This window comes from Rhineura floridana, chromosome 2 (assembly GCF_030035675.1).
Source record: "Rhineura floridana isolate rRhiFlo1 chromosome 2, rRhiFlo1.hap2, whole genome shotgun sequence".
Taxonomy (NCBI): domain Eukaryota; kingdom Metazoa; phylum Chordata; class Lepidosauria; order Squamata; family Rhineuridae; genus Rhineura; species Rhineura floridana.
Window position 1 is genome coordinate 124,475,257 of NC_084481.1, and position 19,371 is coordinate 124,494,627.

General features: G+C 40.7%; 1 protein-coding gene across 3 annotated transcripts in view; it reads left to right on the forward strand.

Annotated features, from left to right (window-relative positions):
- The window catches only part of USP47 (ubiquitin specific peptidase 47), a 70,637-nt gene extending 51,565 nt beyond the window's left edge, over nt 1-19,072 (forward strand). For all 3 annotated transcript variants that reach the window (XM_061610418.1, XM_061610417.1, XM_061610419.1), the window contains 13 exons: nt 756-860; nt 1,183-1,390; nt 1,623-1,738; nt 1,923-2,042; nt 2,870-3,650; nt 8,538-8,713; nt 9,504-9,584; nt 10,623-10,738; nt 11,262-11,380; nt 12,490-12,620; nt 16,130-16,177; nt 16,468-16,598; nt 17,616-19,072. In XM_061610418.1, the coding sequence (XP_061466402.1) occupies nt 756-860; nt 1,183-1,390; nt 1,623-1,738; nt 1,923-2,042; nt 2,870-3,650; nt 8,538-8,713; nt 9,504-9,584; nt 10,623-10,738; nt 11,262-11,380; nt 12,490-12,620; nt 16,130-16,177; nt 16,468-16,598; nt 17,616-17,790 (2,307 nt within the window). In that variant the 3' untranslated portion in view covers nt 17,791-19,072. The remainder of the gene's footprint in view (nt 1-755; nt 861-1,182; nt 1,391-1,622; nt 1,739-1,922; nt 2,043-2,869; nt 3,651-8,537; nt 8,714-9,503; nt 9,585-10,622; nt 10,739-11,261; nt 11,381-12,489; nt 12,621-16,129; nt 16,178-16,467; nt 16,599-17,615) is intronic.
- The last annotated feature ends 299 nt before the right edge of the window (nt 19,073-19,371 follow it).

The window sequence follows — 19,371 nt, forward strand, 5'->3', positions numbered from 1 at the left end:
CCCCCCCCCACAGGTACACTCCAGTTTTTTGAATACTTTTACACTTTTGAGTACTCATATGTTGTTGTTATTTATATCCTGCCCTTCCTCCCAAAGGATCCTAGGGCAGCAAAACACAATTACCATTAAAAATCTTCTAAAATACAGTTTAAAATATTCTTTGGTCAGTGATCTTTGGGTTGCCAGGATCAGTCTCCTTCAGCCATCAAATGCCTGGGTAAACAGAAATGTTTTCAAATTCCTCTTGAAAGTCAGTAGTGATAGAGACAGACATATCTCACTGGGGAGGGCATTCCACAAATGGGAAGCCACCACATAAAAGGCCCTGTCACTTGTCAGCACCAACCAGGCAGTGCTTAGCAGTAGCACCACCAAAAAGGTCTTGCCTGCTGATCGTAGGGTCTGAGAAAGTTGATACTGAGGAAAATGCTCTTAGATACTTGGGTCCCAAGCCATTTAGGGCTTTATATGCTAGTACTAACACCTGGAATTGGGTCTGGTAGCTCACTGGCAGCCAGTGCGATACTTTCAGGACTGATGACACATTGTCCCATCGGGCTGCCCTACTTAGTTTTAATAGGTACATTCTCCACAAGCTGCAGCTTCCAGACTATCTTCAAGGGCAGTCTCACATATAGCACATTACAGTAGTTCAGACAGGAACATTTCAATTTTGTTCTGCTCAAAATGATTATGTATAGATTATATTTCACTAAATGTATTTTGCCTTAATCTTGTTGCTAATGGCTATACAGATAAAATTGTTCTGTATGCATCCTGTGAAACAAATAATGATGGAGAATAAACTCGAAGTTCACAAGGACAAGACTCTGAAGGAAGCTGTAGAGATAGCTTTTAAGGTACAGTATAATGTATCTGTATACTTATACATTAACTAACTAGCCAATCCTTAATTGAAGCATTAGTAATACTGCTTAATTTTGCTGATCATCTTTTTAGTAGGTGCTGAGGGAAATCTTGGCATGGCTAGACTAGTATGCATGCACATCTTACCATTATATTTATTTTTCATTTTCTTTAACAAGGAAACTAGGTGGCTAGAACCACTTTGCCAAACAGCAAAATATGTTATGATAGCACACTTTCCTTCCAGTTTTAACTGAATACTTGCTCAGGATTTACTGGGCGTTGCAATTATTCTTCATCTTTGCATTGGTTTAGATAATGGATTTAGAAGAGGCAGTTCCTCTGGATTGCTGTCGTCTTGTTAAGTATGATGAGTTCCATGACTATTTGGAGCGATCATATGAAGGAGAAGAGGACACACCAATGGGAATCTTGCTTGGAGGTGTTAAATCAACATACATGTTTGATCTTCTTCTGGAAACAAGGCGACCTGACCAAGCTTTCCAGTGTTATAAACCTGGTGGTAAGTAATATTTAATATTTCTGTTTTGTGAATGAGAAGTAGTAATTCCTTCATTAACCATGTTTGTTTTAGTAAGCTGAGAGATCTCTAAATCTGCTGAAATAATTTCATAAAATTATACTAAGTGATTTACTGAATAAGTATTAATTTGGCTGCTAAATGGCTGCAGCTGTTGACATAACCCCACTTCCTTGCATCTTCATGTATGATGTTTATTTGCTTATTCTGACAGAAGTCATGGTGAAAGTTCATGTTGTTGACCTAAAGCAAGAAACTGTGGCTTCTCCAATTAGTGTTCGTGCTTATTTAAACCAGACAGTTACAGAATTTAAGCATCTCATTTCAAAGGTAAATCAATTTCATAATCTTAAGTCATTGTAAAGTTCATACTTGCATAGTGCATGTGTTTTTATATAGGTATAACTGTATCTGTATAATAAAAAGTATACTCTGAAAGGAAATTATATGCAGATAACCTCTCTGTAGTTTGCAAAAATTTCTAATGGTATCTAATTTCCTTCTCCCACTTAAGACTATACATTTGCCTGCTGAAACAATGCGGGTTGTGCTGGAACGTTGCTACAATGACTTGCGTCTCCTCAACGTGGCCAACAAAACACTTAAAGCGGAAGGCTTTTTTAGGAGCAATAAAGTAAGATATTTTATTTTCAATTAGTTTTGTCTTGGACAATAGTGAAAATAGAGTTTTTAAATCCACTGTATCAACATGTGTCTAAAAAACTCCTGTATCTCAAGTTGTCTTTGAAAATAATTTAAAATAATAACATGAAGTAGCTGCCATAGAATAACCATTGTCTAGATTTCAGTAACGTTAGGAATAACTTAATTGACACGTCTGTCGCGAACCCACCCTTCACTAGGGATTATCCCTCCTGACACCCCAGAGGGATGCTTGCCTCAGATATGCTTTCTGCACCAGAAGCTTCAGCCCTTCCAACTTTTGGCCCACCCAAAAGGTGACGACTAGTGTGCCCTGTTAGCACAGTAGGATGTAGATACAGGAACTGAAGGACTCTGATATGGTAGCACACATGACCAGGCAGACACGCAGGCGTTTAAATGAACCAAATACCCAAATAGTCCCTATCTTCCCTACCTGCCCTACCCCTTCTAACTAATACGTTATCCACCCCTTTCCACCCAGCTCACTCCCACAACTCAACCTCCCTCCTTCCACTCCAAATCCCAGCAACAAAAAACCCCTCAACTGTCTTTCATTCAAACCTCCCTTACAACTCTCACTCGCACACCCCTCCCACCTGGCAGTCTTACATCTCTCATACTCCCACGCATTCCATTAACTCCTTCAAACCCATAACACATTTAATAACATTTCCAAACAAGTGGTTTTGTTACCACGTCCTATGTATATTTCCATATCTGAGTGCTCTATATAATTTCCTTAAGAAACGGGGGGGAAATCATTGTGTTTATTGTTTCTCTGCTTTTATATTTTAGGTATTTGTTGAAAGTTCTGAGTCTCAGGATCGGCAGCTGGCATTTACAGATTCACAGTTATGGAAACTCCTTGATCGCCATGCAAATACAATCAGGCTGTACATTTCATTACCAGAACAATCTCCTGGATCACAGTTTAGAAGGACAGTTTTACAGAAAGCTAGTGGAGATTCTGGCAATTTAGATGAAATATGTGGAAGAGCTAAAGGACCACTAAGTAATATGAAATCAGTAGAAGCTATTCTAGAGGAGAACACTGAAAAACTTAAAACCTTATCTCTACAGCAACAACAGCAAGAGGGGGATAATGGAGACAGCAGCAAGAGTACAGAGGCAAGTGACTTTGAAAACATTGACTCTCCTTCAAATGAGGTAGATTCATCAGTATCGGCAGAAAACCAGGAACTTGAAAACCATATTCAGGTTTCTGATCCAGATAATTTCCAGTCAGAGGAGCGGTCAGATTCTGATGTGAATAATGACAGGAGTACAAGTTCAGTGGACAGTGATATTCTTAGTTCTAGCCACAGCAGTGACACGTTGTGCAATGTAGACAATGCTCCTATACCCTTGGCTAATGGACTTGACTCACACAGTATAACAAGCAGTCGGAGATCCAAAGCCAATGAAGGAAAAAAAGAAACATGGGATACAGCTGAAGAGGATTCTGGAACTGACAGCGAATACGATGAAAGTGGCAAGAGCAGGGGTGAAACACAGTATATGTACTTCAAGGCAGAGCCTTACATTGCAGAAGAAGGTTCTGGCGAGGGGCAAAAATGTATGTATGAAAGGCAAATGGTATGAATCTAGAAATCTATATTTTTCTTAGTTTATATTTGCATGCCACCTTTCAACACAACTTAACTATTTACCCACACACATTTTATTTACAAAATGGAGATGATCCTAGTTATTCAGGGTTATAGCCAGTGTTGTGTCAACAGATGGGACAGGACTTCTGCTCCTCTGTCGAATAGCCTCCTGCATCCCTGTAATCAACTTCAGAAGTTCCCCCAACCCTCCAGAACAGATTTTAGAGGTACACAGATTGCTTCAGGATATGGAAGTCCCACTGGGCAAACATAAGTCTGTTGTGCAATGGGTTGACATTGTTGGATAGCGCCCTTTGTGTGTAAAATAAGTATAGGAGAATGAGGTGTGGAGAATTGTCCACTTCCAGACACCATGTTGGAAAGCTGCAGGGCTAGTCTCCATAGTTGGGCAGAATATTTGCATTTTGGTGAAAATGGTAGGTGCCTTTCCGTAGTTGACAGAATCACTGCAAATATGTGATGCATCTAGTTTCCACTGTGACACTAAAAATGCCTCTTTCTGAATAACATGGAGATTGTAGAGTATAAACTGAATTCTAAATTAGCATTAAAAAAACGCTTGCCCAATTATGTATTGCACAAAAGAAATCTGTTTCAGGAGACAGCTGGTAAAATGTGTTGGTTTTCTAAACATACAAGCAGTTGAGTGTTTCAGCATAAATGGATGACCCAATGCACTATGATTGGAAACCTATTTTGAAGCTCATCTAAATCAGCAACTTAAAAATAGGAGATTGTCTGTCTGGAAATCATTTTTTTTAATCTTCCAGTTTCCAACTCTTTACTGAACCTTTTTTCTTTGTGTTACATTTCTGTATCCACATGAGCTACTTAACTGCCAGTTAGAATATATAACACTGGCTTGATAAAAAAGTAATTTGACATAATACAGCCTCCTATGTAACTTGATGGCCACCGTTTCCATATTTAACTAGATGAATAAGAAGATACTCATCATTACATGCCATTACTTCTCATCAAATGCAATGTTAATGCAAATTAATAAAGAATCAAACTACAATTAACTTGAAAACATCATAATTTGAATGTCTTAAGAGACACCGTACAGATTTAGACCATCAGCAGCCTGAGATTTTAGCCCCTTCCCAGATGTGTATTCTGGCAGCATAAGGCAGGAAAGGACATAGGCTATGTTGCTCATACAATTGGGTCCTAATTTAAACTAATAAATTTAAAACACACTTGGCTGTATTCAACTAACATGTCCCATCAATGCAAGGATTTCTGCTTTTGCAACAGGACTTCCCCCTCTCCCTTGCTCATGTCCCTAGCTCTCCCCAAATCTGCTCCTCAAGGGAGGAGCGAGGAATAACATTCCATTGTGCAAGCAGAAATCTTAAGCTGATGGTACATTCACATAGTGCTACATTGGCTGCAACAAGAGTCACTTTTTAAAATGTAAACCACTTCACATATGGAAAAAGCAGTATTTGGATGTCATTATTCTATTTTTTAAAATGGGAACAGTGGGTTTTATAGTGCACTCTTGTAAATTATTGCTTAAGGATTGGTTGCTCATCTGAGGTGTTCCCCCCCCGTGCTACTGAGTTTTCCTTGCCCAGTAGCAAAGATAAAGCTACATAACACAGCCTCCAGAGCACAGTGCTATGGGTATTATGTAAATGAAGGACAACACTACAGTGGCTGCATGCATATCTGTCTCTATGACAGTTGTGTGCATCTGATTTGAATAAATCACAGTGTGAAGCAGGATCTCTATGAGGTCACACAAGTTGGAAGCAGAAATCCCTGGACCGCTTTGTTGGCATCTCAGTGATCCAGACATGAAAAAAATGCTGCACAGTGTCTGCTGCAACGAAAGTACTGTCTTTAAGCTTACCATAACACTAGGTAAAATTTTGGGATAAGAGTGAGTAAACACCAGAGTGGGAAGAGGATGCAGAGGAAAATGTCTGTGACTGATAGCTGTAGCTTGTAATCATTTGGAATTATTTTATCAGTGCTCTCCAGTTTCAGTGCTTTGGGGGAAGCAGCAGCTTTTCAACAGCAAAACCTATATGTTTAAGCTTAAAGGGGGAAAAAACCACTAGGATAAGGAGAGGTCCTTCATGACTGGGAGATCTACCTTGTAATCAGAGGAGATGATTTAACCTAGGAAGTGAATCTTTTAGTTTTCTCACCCCAAAATAAACTTTGAAACTACCAAGCACAAAATCCCCTGAACCTATTTTTCTGTAATGTGGCAGGCTTCTTACCCAGGGGCACCTCTCTCATGTCAGCAACTTTCAGACCACAAAACTGTTGGCGCGTGCGTGTTGGTACAGTCCAGAGAAGCGACTCTGGAGCTGTGCAGAACCAGAAATAATCCAGGCCAGGCAAAGTTCTTTGTAAGAGTCTTTTACTGACAATAAGTTTCAAACGCAGTCCTCTCTCCATACAACTTTCCCCCACACTAGAGCTTCTGCGAGAGCTGCTCTTATCAGAGCGGTTGCCCTTGCCAACCATCTGCTGGCCTTGAGGAACCTGGCAACCCCTCTTGCTCTGTTTAACGCGTTTATTGCAGGTTTCATTCTCCTCCGAAAAACCTCTGTCTGTGAGTCACATAGATTGCACTACTGGCCAACAAAAACACTAGGGAAAATTGAGTGTCTTCTTTTTTCACCTATCCCGAAACTATAATGGCTATCATTACAGAAGAAACATTGGCAGCTGTTCTTCAGAAATTAGGCAGAATTTCTGCCCTCAGAAGGGGAAGTTCTTGTCTGTAAAATTCATCCAAATCTGGGCAAAAAATTAAAAAGTTGGAAACTGATCCTTTTTTGTGTGGGAAGGGGGGAGAGAATGACATTTTAGAGGTGTCCAGCACAAAAATCCTTGCACCTGTTTGCTCTGGAGGGGCTATTATGCCTTCAAACTTTATCTACTTCTGTCAAAAGAAAAAAGTGTTAGCCTTTTTTTTTGTTTCCCAATAGTGAATGGGGTGGGTTGAATGAAGCAGACTTGCTTCTGTGGCCTTTAGGGAGAGGGCCATGGTTCAATGATAGAGCACATCCTTTGCATGTGAAAGATCCTAGGTTCAATCCCCAACATTTCCACATAGGGCTATGAGAGAACCCTGTTTGAAATCCTAGAGAGCTGCTACCAGTCAGTGTAGACAGTACTGGACTAGATAGATCATTGGTGTAATTTGATATGAGGCAGCTTCCCATTTTCCTATTCAAATATCTATACTAGTGGTTTCCAACCTGGGGGCCATGACCCCCGGGGGACTGCGAACTAACCCAGAGGAGGCTGTGAATAGTAAAGAAATGATTTGTTTTTTAAAAAGTCTTCACTCCCTAGATACTGTCTGCTCCCTACTGCTGCTGTAGACAACACTTCCCCCTTGCTTCAAACTAGAGGGGAGGCCTTTTGCTGAAGTAGCAAAGCGTCTTTCAGACATGCTGAGGGCAGGCATCTGCCTATAAAACACGTCGCAGACACCAACAGAGGCTGAGGGTGGAGCTACCAGGAAGAAGAGGGGATTACTATCACTGAGTCCTGTCTCCTCCCACTGCTGCTGCTGACGACACCCTTACTCCGAACGAGAAGAGAGGGCTTTTTGTGAAGCAAAAGAAGCAAGGCTGCAAGGAAAGGCTCCTTCCTGCCAGCCAGCCTGTCTGCCTTTTTTGGCTCCTGCTCCGCTGCCACCTCTTTTTAAAAATTGTTGTTATTTGCGAGGCCACCCAGATCTTGCCTTTGCCCAGACAGAGTCAAGGAGCAGTGAGGGCACTCAGGACTTGCTCGCCCCCCATCTCTGAGGCTCCAGCACCCCTTCTTGCACCTACATTCCGCCCTCCCCAATTTCTCTCTCCAAGATGGTGTGGCAGTTAAGGGCTTCCCATCTCCCACATGCCCAAATGCATGCACACCTGTAGATGCTTGCAGGAGGGGCAGGTGTGTTCGTGTATGTGCGTGTACTGATCTGTTTTTTGCTCCACTCTCATTCCCCAAGTGCATGCTAAACATGATCATCGCAAGGCTTAAAAGCACTAATCCTCCTCCTCAATCTATCCACCCTGGTGACTGCAGTGCACAATCTAGCATCCCCATCACTACCACATTGCTGCTTCTTGATTACTGTTTTTTAAAAAAAAGCTCAGCAGGTCGGCTGAGGCTGGGGTCCACATACTGCAGCTGAAATGTATGTATTTAATTATGATTGCATTTATATCCCACCTTTCCTCCAAGTTGCTTAAAATGATGCACATGGTTTCCCCCCCCCTTTCTATTTTATCTTTACACCAACCCTGTGAGATAGGTCATGCCGAGAGACTGTCTGGTCCAAGGTCACCCAGTGGGCTTCATGGCTGGATGGGGATTTGAACCTGGATCTTAGACTAACGCTGTAACCCACTGTGGGTTGGAAGACAGGACTGTACATCTTCAGCCTGGGGGGGCGGGGGGAGGGAGATACCAATTTGATTGGACCTTTGCATTTAGAAAAGAAGTCAACACCACCTGTCTGCAGGGAGCTTTTTATGAAAAGGAATGTCTGAGATGTGATTTTGCTACATTACCATTTTTTCAATTAACAGACTGAAATTGCAATTAGCATGGTCACAAAAAATTTTGAGCTTACAAAGGGGGTCCCATGCTCACAAAGGTTGGGACCACTGATTTATACCATTGTTTTAAAATTTGTTGAACTGGGGTCCAGACCAAATCTTGCAGGCAGGCAGTTCGTACTGCTAGTGGACACCACCCAGAGTGACTGCTAAATTACAATGGGGGTGGGGAACATAGTAAATATTAGCAAATATACATTCAACACAGAGAACTGCATTTGTGTTTTTTGTTTCTTGACTTAGGGTTATTGATTCATGTTGATAAAAGAATTACGCTCTCTGCCTTCAAACAACATTTGGAGCCATTTGTTGGTGTTCCATCCTCTCAGTTTAAGGTCTTTCGAGTTTATGCCAGTAATCAAGAGTTTGAGAGTGTTCGGCTGAATGAGACCCTTTCATCCTTCTCGGATGACAACAAGGTTGGCAAAATACGCTGTTTACTGAAATGCATACAGTAAGGCCGAGAATGTGATCACGGAGATCCCCTGTTACGGCACTTTGGGTAGTTCCCTCGCGCCTGAGGTTTGGTTGACCTTCACTAGAGACTAAGCCTTTAGTGCAGCAGGCCCTGACCTGTGGAACTCTCTACCAGTAGAGAGGTTCAGCAGAAACTCACTGCCTTCTTTTGGACATCTTCTGAAATTTGTACTGTTCAGACAGGCCTTCACAACATGCATTTTTCCTTTTAACCATCTAGCGTCTACTAATGTTTGATTGACATTTTAATTATTTTTTAAATTTTACTGGTTATATTACTTGTACGTTGTATACCACCTTGATATATTTTATGAAAGTGTGGATTATAAATATTTCAATTAATAAATAAAACATCCCTGACCAGGGCCTGCTGGTTTTCTTTGTTACTTTTAATGCGTCTTGCAAAGTTTTCGTCTTGATTTGAAAACTTCAGTAGTACTAAAATTTGTAGAGACAAGAAAGGTACATAATTTGTTTTTCCCGTGTTTTCTGAAATATTTTAGGAGACACCACTCAAAACACTTCAAAGCTTTACCCCATAGCCCTGCCAGCTTCCTCTGCACACCTAAAATCTGACTTTCTGAATTTTGTAGTGCAGCTATTCCCCATAATGTCAAAAATCTGTGAGCCCTCTGGTAGCTAGGATTCTTGCTCTATTGATAGTCTTCCATGTTGATAAGAGACAGCTAATATCTACTTATCCTTTTTTTCCTAATTTTCTAATTCTAAAAGATAACAATTAGGCTTGGGAGAGCATTGAAGAAGGGGGAGTACAGAGTCAAGGTTTATCAGCTCTTGGTAAATGATCCAGAGGTAAGTAAAGCTTGGAAGCTCCTACATTGTTTTGGCTAATTTATCTGATAGGTGGACAATCTACATCAGGTATGGGGAATCTCTGGCCTTCCAAATGTTGCTCCCCTCATCCCTACAACTCCCATTGTCTGTAGACATTAGCCATGCTTGCTAGAGTTGATGGGAGTTGTAGTTCAGCAACATCTGAAGGGCAAAAAATCCTCACTTCTGAACTACATTTTACTTATTTGAATGTGTGCATCTTTTTATTGGAACCACTGTGAGAAAAAACAGAAATTAGCCGTGGGAAAAGTTATGCAGTTAACATATAAATTATGGAATGAATATGTTGTCTTATGTGACAACCAGATAAGGAGCAAGTTCTAGCAACACAACCTCAGTGGAATGCATTCTTGCATGATACTTCACATGTTAAAAGTAATTCCTTTTCCCTATATTTTAGTAATTCCAATTAGTCTCTTACTTTGTTTGTGTGTCATGGTGAGCCATAAACCATGGCTTACTGCTGCATGTTACTGAACTGCTTGTTTTGCTCCACTCTTGAGTTGGGAGCAACAAACCATGAGCCTTGGCTTACTGTGATATGTGAACCAGCACTCATGATTTATTAGCTACTTTGTAATCCCATAGGGAGGAAGGGTGGAATATAAACATGAGGAAATAAAATAAACTTGTATAATATTTTCCCATTGCTAATCATTGGTTACACTGCTGATGTTGAGTTTGTACTACACAAGATAACAACATACAATTCCCTTAATTGTTAAAGAGGCATGGACAAATGGACAAATAATAAACCAGTAATTTGCATGGAGTTTTAAATTGCATTGCTTTACTGTCAAATGTTGCATATCCGATGTATGCAAGTCCTAAACTCTGGCACGGTGGTGGTGGTGTGTGGAAACAATGTCAGAACATGGGGTAATTTACATTTTGTGGAGAAAGGAAATGAGACATAGGACTGCTTTTTTGTCAGCAGCCCTGTGTTTTATTGTTGCACCTTTTATGAGAGAGGTAATTTTACAATTGTTTCCACAGCCCTGCAGGTTTCTTCTAGATTCTGTTTTTGCTAAAGGAATGACTGTGCGACAGTCAAAAGAAGAGCTACTTCCTCAGCTCAGGGAACAATGCGGGCTAGATCTGACTGTTGACAGGTAATCTGCATTAAGTAAAGTTTAGGTCTGTAGTCTGACAACTAAAGATGCTTATACAAAATGGAAAGCAATTGGATTTTGGCCATTTAAAGCAAAAAATAAGCAGAGAAGCTAATTTTTTATTAGCATGACTGCTAAAACTAAACATTGAGCAAATGTATTTTGATGTGGAAAACCTAGTTTGTTCAGTGCTGTCATTGACATTTAGCACTATGTAGCACACAGCATCAGTTTTTGCACCAGTCTTTTATATTGTTTATCATGGAACCAAAACATTGCTGAATTTCTACAAAGTCAAACCGTATCCTAAAAAAAAGAAAGGAAAGGAAAAAAGGTTCCACATAGAGATTGAAAAGGTATATTTGCTGCTTTTAGCTAAGACTAGCTAAGTCCTTGTAGTTGAAAACATCCTTTTCCCCTAATGTATACAAGACGTCTTCATATTAAATACTGTGGCTTTAATCTTGATCACGGCTTTATTTATGTACGTATGCTAACATTTCTGCAAATCTTGTTCCTGTAGATTCCGCCTGAGAAAGAAGACCTGGAAGAATCCAGGAACTGTATTTCTGGATTATCATGTTTATGAAGAAGACATTAATATTTCAAGTAACTGGGAGGTTTTCCTAGAAATACTTAATGGTAATACCACTGCACATTTGAATGATTTAGCTTAATTGTTAGTGTGTTTAAATTGTACCATGATATCATGGAATAGTAGAGTTGGAAGGGGCCTATAAGGCTATCAAGTCCAACCCTTTGCTCAGGGCAGGAATCCAAATTAAAGCATACCTGACAGGTGGCTGTCCAGCTGCCTCTTGAATGCCTCCAAGTTGAAATCTGGCTTCCAGTAACTGTTGTTATTGTGCCATCCTCCCTGAGTAGCTGTACCACAATTTCTTTTCTCTGTCATGTACCTGAAGAAAGCTTTTTTGTTGCTTTTAGCATCCTTAGCTAATGTCAACTCATTCTCAGATTTAGCCTTCCTGATGCCGTCCCTGCAATTCCATGCTACCTGTCTGTACTCTTTGTTTGTTATCTAGCCTTCCTTCCACTTCCTTTTTTGTTTTCAGGTAATCTCTAAGCTTCTTGTGAAGCCACATACGGCTTATTCTGCTGTCTTCCCTCTCGGTGGAATTGTTTGCAATTGTACCTGTAGAATTTCCTTTTTTAAAAACTCCCACCCATCTTGGGCTCCTTTTCTCATTAAGGTAGCTTGCCATAGAACCTTACTTATCATTGTTCTGAGTTTATTAAAATTGGCTTTTCTGAAGTCCAGTACCCATATGGCTACTCTTTATATGCTTTCTTTAAAATCAACAACTAAACCAACAACTGAACCAGATTTCCTCTAACTGCCACTTCATCCACCAAAATCAGCTAGCTATATTATCTTAAATATAGCAAAAAATGAATAAAAGAAAACCATTTTAGTGAGACAAAGTACAACCAATGTGTGTTAATGTATTAATGTAAAGGCACAAATTAATGAGGAGATGTTTATTAAATTACTTGTCTTGGAAGCAAGATGTTTTAGGTAGCATGATTAGTTTTGAAATTCATGTCCAGGTTAGAAGTTCAAATAAGAAACTTAGATTAAAAAACAGCAAATTCTGTTTATGACTATCTTTAATGACTTTGTGAATATCTGTTCTGCAAATAATTTTGTTTCAGAGTACATAAATATTTAATTCTGGGTCTTTGAAACTATTTGCTGAGAGCCTTTACAGTATCCCAAATCACTTCTTTAGGAGCAGAAAAAATGAAATCTATGTCACAGCTTGCTGTTCTGTCAAGACGGTGGAGGCCCTCAGAGATGAAGCTGGACCCTTTTCAGGAAGTAGTTCTGGAGAGCAGCAGTCTTGATGAATTAAAAGGAAAGGTGAATGACAAAGCAACCCTATGGAGGGGGCGGGGCGGGGTCATCCGAACTACCCACGTACTGTGGTCAAGGCAGTTCTGGTTTTGTTTTCCAAGCCGATTGACAGTGGCACAGTATGGGATGGAACACCATTTCCAACCCACAGGTCATATTTCTTTATGAGCAACTTCTGAGGGCTGCATGCCAGTGGCGGATGGGATTGGAGGCAAAAGTGGGCGGGGGAAATGATGTGACCCTTACCTTTGTTACAGCAGGCTACATTTTAGCCACACAGAAGTCAGGTTTCTGTATGCACGCATATCTCTCCTTCATCCATCCAAACAAGGATGTTGAATTATCACAGTCTAAGAATAAATTCTAGCCAGACAAACTTGGAAGAACAGGGCCAGTGAGGGATGTGGGCTGGGAAGAGGGGTGTAGCCTGAGAAGAGTTCTAAGAGCTGGCTAGAGAAGCCTGGAGGGCCATGTTTTGTACACACACACATCCTGTGATTCACACCCCTGATGGTAGTTAATTGGTTGACACAAATTGGAGGGAAATTTAGCTGTGGAGCTATACTTTCACCTGCATCGGTGACCTCTGTTGAATTTTATATTTGATTTATATCCTGCCCTTCCTCCCAACAGCAGCCCAGGGTGGCCAACAAAAGCGCTAAAAACACATCAAAACATCATAAAAAGAGACCTTAAAATACATTAAAACAAAACTTTAAAAACATTTTTTTAAAAAAACTTTAAAAACATTTTTTTAAAGGGTTAAAAAACATTGTTAAAAAAACATATTAAAAGCAGTTCTAACACAGACGCAGACTGGAATAGGTCTCAACTTAAACGGCTTGTTGAAAGAGGAAAGTCTTCAAAAGGCGCCGAAAAGATAACAGACGGTGCCTGCCTAATATTTAAGGGGAGGGAATTCCACAGGGTAGGTGCTGCCACACTAAAGGTCCATTTCCTATATTGTGCAGAATGAACCTCCTCATAAGATGGTATCTGCAGGAGGCCCTCACCTGCAGCAGAATGAACCTTCTGATAAGATGGTATCTGCAGGAGGCCCTCACCTGCAGCAGAATGAACCTTCTGATAAGATGGTATCTGCAGGAGGCCCTCACCTGCAGAGTGCAGTGATCAACTGGGTATATAAGGGATAAGATGGTCTTTCAGATACCCTGGTCCCGAGCTGTATAGAGCTTTGTACACCAAAGCTAGAACCTTGAACTTGGCCCAGTAGCAAATGGGCAGCCAGTGCAGTTCTTTCAGCAGCGGGGTGACATGTTGGCGATACCTGCTCTAGTGAGCAGTCTCACTGCTGCATTTTGCATCAGCTACAGCTTCTGGACCAGCCTCAAGGGCAGCCCCACATAGAGCTCATTACAGTAATCCAGCCTGGTGGTTACCAGTGCGTGGGCAACAGTGGTCAAGCTATTCCGGTCCAGAAATGGCCGAAGCTGGTAAAAGGTACTCCTAGCCACCAAGGTCACCTGGGCCTCTGTCTGGAATGCTTTGATATGGATTCCTGCACTGAGCAGGGTGTTGGACTCGATGGCCTTGTAGGCCCCTTCCAACTCTACTATTCTATGATTCTATGACAAAGATGGATCCAGGAGCACCCCCAGACTACGAACCTGCTCTTTCAGAGGGAGTACGACCCCATCCAAAGCAGGCAACTGATGAATTATTCGAACTCGGGAACCACCAACCCACAGTGCCTCCATCTTGCTAAGATTCAGGCTCAGTTTATTGGCCCCCATCCAGCACACCACCAAATCCAGGCACCGGTCCAGGGCTTGCACAGCCTCTCTCGATTCAGAAGTTACGGAGAAATAGAGTTGGGTATTGCCAGCATACTGCTGACACCTTGCCCCAAATCTCCTGATGACTGCTCCCAAGGGCTTCATATAGATGTTAAACAGCATGGGGGACAAGATGGTACCCTGTGGCACCCCACAGCACAACTGCCAGGGGGCAAAAGACAGTCACCCAATATTATTCTCTGAGAGCGACCCTGGATATAGGATCGGAATCACTGTAAAACAATGCCTCCAATACCCATCTCACCAAGTCGGCCCAGAAGGATACCATGGTCAATGGTATCAAAAGCCGCTGAGAGATCAAGTAAGAATAACAGGGTTGCACTCTCCCTGTCCTTCTCCCGATAATGGTCATCCTTCAGGGCGACCAAGGCCAATTCAGTCCCATAAACAGGCCTGAACCCAGACTGGGATGGGTCAAGATAATCTGTTTCATCCAAGAGTACTTGCATGTACTGAATGAGTTCAGTAATGAGGGAGAACGAACCAAAGCTCAATCCAGACAGGACAGATGCTGCTGATGGGCAATTCTGTTGACTTGTCAAAGAGGTCACATACTCCTTTAAGGTTCAGACTTGCTGTTTCCCTGTAGAGGTTTTGCTCAGTATTTACAAATTACATTCGGTGTGTGAAAAGCTGGGATTCTCAGGATTTTGTGCTAATCCAGATGCTAACTCTTGTCATGTGAAACCCAGATATCCTTGGTAGCATGAATACCTTAAACCAGCTTCAAGCCCCTTGTCAGCTGTGGCTGTTTCTGTTTAGAAATATCCTGGCTCCAGTGATTGATAATCTGGTAACCTTCCAGTTGGGTTACTGTAAGGAGTTCTACATGGGGCTATCCTTGAAGATGACAAGGAAACTTCTCTATAAGTGCAGAACTTGGGTGCCAGAATTCTAACTGGTTCAGCCAGGTGGAGTTATTACAGTAGGGCCCCACTCCTATGGTGAGTTACGTTCCGGACCCCCGCTGTAAAGCGGAACCCATTGAATAGAATGGAGCGTGATGCCCGAAAACTGCCATAAAAGCGGAACAAGCGCTGTATGAGTGGGGCTTTAGTCTAATTGCGTCTAATTGAGACGGCTGTATTAGCGAAGTGCTGTAAAGCGAAGCGCTGTAAAGCAGGGCCTACTGTACTCGTTTTGAATGAACTACACTGGCTGGCTGTTCACGTATGAACCTAACTCAAGGTTCTGATATTTTGAAGCCATAATCAGCTTGGGTCCCAGTTCCCTGACAGAGTGCCTCTCGCTAAACCATTCTGCCTGTGCCCTTGGGATGTTTGGGGCCCTTCTCAGATGCATTCCTTAGCAGAGGTATGTTATGTACATACTGAGGAAAGTGTCTTTTCTGCAGTAGCTGAATGCCTGTCCAGATAGGTACACTACAATATTTTCAGCATCAGGTTAAGACTTTCTTTTGGCCCTGGTATTTTTAAATGGTTATGTTGCCTTAGTCTGCTTTCTCTGTCTGTTAATTGTACACTGAACATTATATTGTATTTGTACTTGGAATAATTTTTGTGGATTGTATACTGTCCTAATCCATTGGATGAAGGTTTAGAAATATTTTAAATGTTTTGCATAGAACTTTGTACGTGCATAAAATAGGAAAATAGCAGCTGATTTCTTAGCATAAATGCATTTATCGTGCATTTATCTCTTCATGAATAAATTTGGCAATGATTTCTTTTCTTACAGCTTAGTGAAATAAGTGGACTCCCTTTAGACAACATTGAGTTTGCAAAGGTGAGGGTTTTGTTTTTCACTTCAAGCTGGAGTGTTTAATTTGTGTGTGCATGAAAACCCCATGCTGTCCCACATTTGAGTTTCTGAACTCATGTTTTATACAGTAGTGGATAGTAGGGTACATCATCTGTTGGGGGAGTAGAGTGTGAGGAGCAGGGGGCTGGATGATGAGCAACTATCACTGATGGTCTCACTATGCCTATGTTTGCATATGTACAGTAGGATTGGGCCATAATGTGTTTTCTAGGTGTATATGTGCTCTTTTTGCTAAGGTACTACATTCTTTGCAGGGCAGAGGAACATTTCCGTGTGAGATCTCAGTTCTAGAGATACATCAAGATTTGGATTGGAATCCTAAGGTTTCAACACTGAATGTATGGCCTCTCTACATCTGTGATGATGGAGCAGTGATTTTTTATAGGTATATCTTTATGTTGAAAAAACTATTGATGAATATAGTAAATGTTCAGTATTAAACCAAGAACAAAGTTGAGGCTAACATTATCTGTCCCCCCTCCCCCAATGTAATGTTTTAGGGGAGTCAGGAATGGGCAGTGGGTTATGGACAGGCTCTCTTCACCATTACTCTGCCAAAATTTGGTGATCTTGCTAGTCTAGATTTAAAATAAACCTTGGTCTCCTCTTAACCTTGGTCTGCAAATGTTGCTATCTATGGGCTTACTAGCACATTAGCCACAATGTCTATGGATCTCTCATGCCTACCACCAGTCTTCCAGATAGTCATGGATAATACGATAGAACGCTTTATGTTGAACCATTGTCACTAGCCAAGGACTGTATGTGCAGTTACTGTGATAGCTCATAGACATAAGCTACCACTGTAACTATAGAAATCAGTGGCAGAGTATACAACCTTTCCCCCTTCTCAGAAATTCTACAGTGCATCTGGTTCAGCCATTGTCTCTTCAGAGTCTTGCATACAGCTCATCAGAGCAGATGTCATAGATCCAGCATTCAAGGGTTTTTTTTGTAAATTTTGGAACTGGCACTTGCCATTTGAGAATAATTTCAATGTTGACTCTCTAGTTGCTTTTCTTGTCATTACTGGTCAGTCATTAGTTTGCTTGCAGGCTCCTTTTGGAGCCCAAAGCGGATGAAAACAAGTATTGGCTCCATGCTCCATTTTCAAAGTAGCCCCCTGCAATTTTCCCCCCACACTCTTCTTTTGCCCTTGATCTGACAGTACCCCCTTAGTGCTAAATTGGGGATAGGAGCTGGTAACTCCCTAGTCTTATTCCACGGTGACCACGTGGAGAGCAGCTGTTTTTATTCAGCATACATAGTTCTGCTACCATGATGTGCCTAGTATTATGGAAAAGAAATGTCTTTAAAACTCTGACTTGCATAAAAAAAGCAAATCCTGTTTATTTAAAGTGTATTATTATGGAATTTAAAATTGTTATATTTCTCTTAAAAGGGACAAAACTGAAGAAGTGGTGGAATTGACGGAAGAACAGAGAAATGAATTAATGAAAAAAGAAAGCAGCAGACTGCAGAAAACTGGACACCGTGTGACCTACTCCCCTCGTAAAGAAAAAGCACTAAAAATATATCTGGATGGAGCACCAAATAAAGATTTGACTCAAGACTGATATTTTGCCATTTTCCCTGGAGAATTTTTTGTTATGTGTGAGAGGTACACTACTACTGTGTAGTGCCATTATGGCAGGACATTAGGTGTAAAGACACCAGCACTGATTGGTAAAACTGCAGCCCAATCAAGCTCAATGCCCAGTCAGGTCACTGTTTGACTTGGAATCATGTTGTGCACTATAGTCAAATGTACTGTAAAGATAAAAGGGATGTGCAAATAAAAACAAAAATGGGGCAAGGAGGGGTAATGAGCAAATCGACAACGTGCACATAGCAGTAGCTAGTAAACTAGCCTCAAACAGGATATTCATAGCTTGATAATAAAAGCTGTGCAAAGGCCATGAATGAATCCTTTTCTGTTTTGTTTCACTGATACACACATTACCTCATTGAAGATTTCTGAAGTAAATGTGACAGTGGCTTTTTGAAAAGCACGAGAGTGGAAATGAACTGAAAATGTGGTGGATTGGCAAACCCTTAAAACTTACATTTTTGTCTGAATCTCAACTTCCACAAAGCAGGACATCCCTGAAGAAAAAAATGTATTTTTGGTAGAAGTTACCATTACCAGCAGATGGTGTTTCATTTTGGAGAAGTGTTGTAACAGATTTTTATTTAGGTTATGGATACCAGGTGACTTCACTGTTTCATTCAGTGTGTAAATACAACTCTGCCCTTCTGAATTAGCAGGCCTACATTTCAGCTGCTTTCTATGGTATTTCTCTTCACATATCAATATTCACTGTATACATTTGAAAGTATAGCTGCCTATTTAAATTTGTATTCATTTTGTGGTTGGCAATGCTAGGTACTTAAATTTGTAATTTTCCCTTGTTAATGAGTTTTTTTGGCTGGGAGAGTGTTGGGCAGCTACTTATTTTGTACATTTTTGTCTTTGCACTCTTACAGTTTTGGATCTTCTAGTACCATTACAAGTCATACTTTATTTTTCTTTGAAGTTGATTATAGTTTTTATATGTAGTTTTTAAAAAAGTTGGACATCTTTTAACATCTCCCAGTATAAAACTCTGCAGTAGTTCGGGAGTGGTACCAATTGATGCAGCAAACATGATTTCATTGCAAAGCTTAGACAGGAAGATTTTGCTTTGCTATATTATAAGATCAATTATAAACAATTCTGTGGAGGGTTGTCCTTTTTTTGGAAGTACCATCTAATTTATATCAATCAATAAAAGATTTTGGTAAACTTTTCCATGCCAGATGCTGTTTACAACAATGAACATGCCAATAAAACATTTGTTCATTCTGTTATTTTAATAATACTTCTCTGGACTTCTTTAAATACTGAAGACAATTTTACAGAAGAAAATATTTTCTATAGTGTTTGTAATACAAAGCTTTTCCTTTGGAACTTAACTTTCAAACAAAAAGCCTATTTAAATTATATATGTCCTGTAGCAGATTGTGGAAAAATGTCACGTGTAGATTTGTGTCAGTGGTAATGTCTTTTGACCACAAGGGTGCCAAGCTGCACTTTCAGTGTGCCATGAAACCAGATCATATTTTCCACATTTTCATTTTTCCCTTAATCGACCTTTTAAAAAATAGAGCACTTGGCG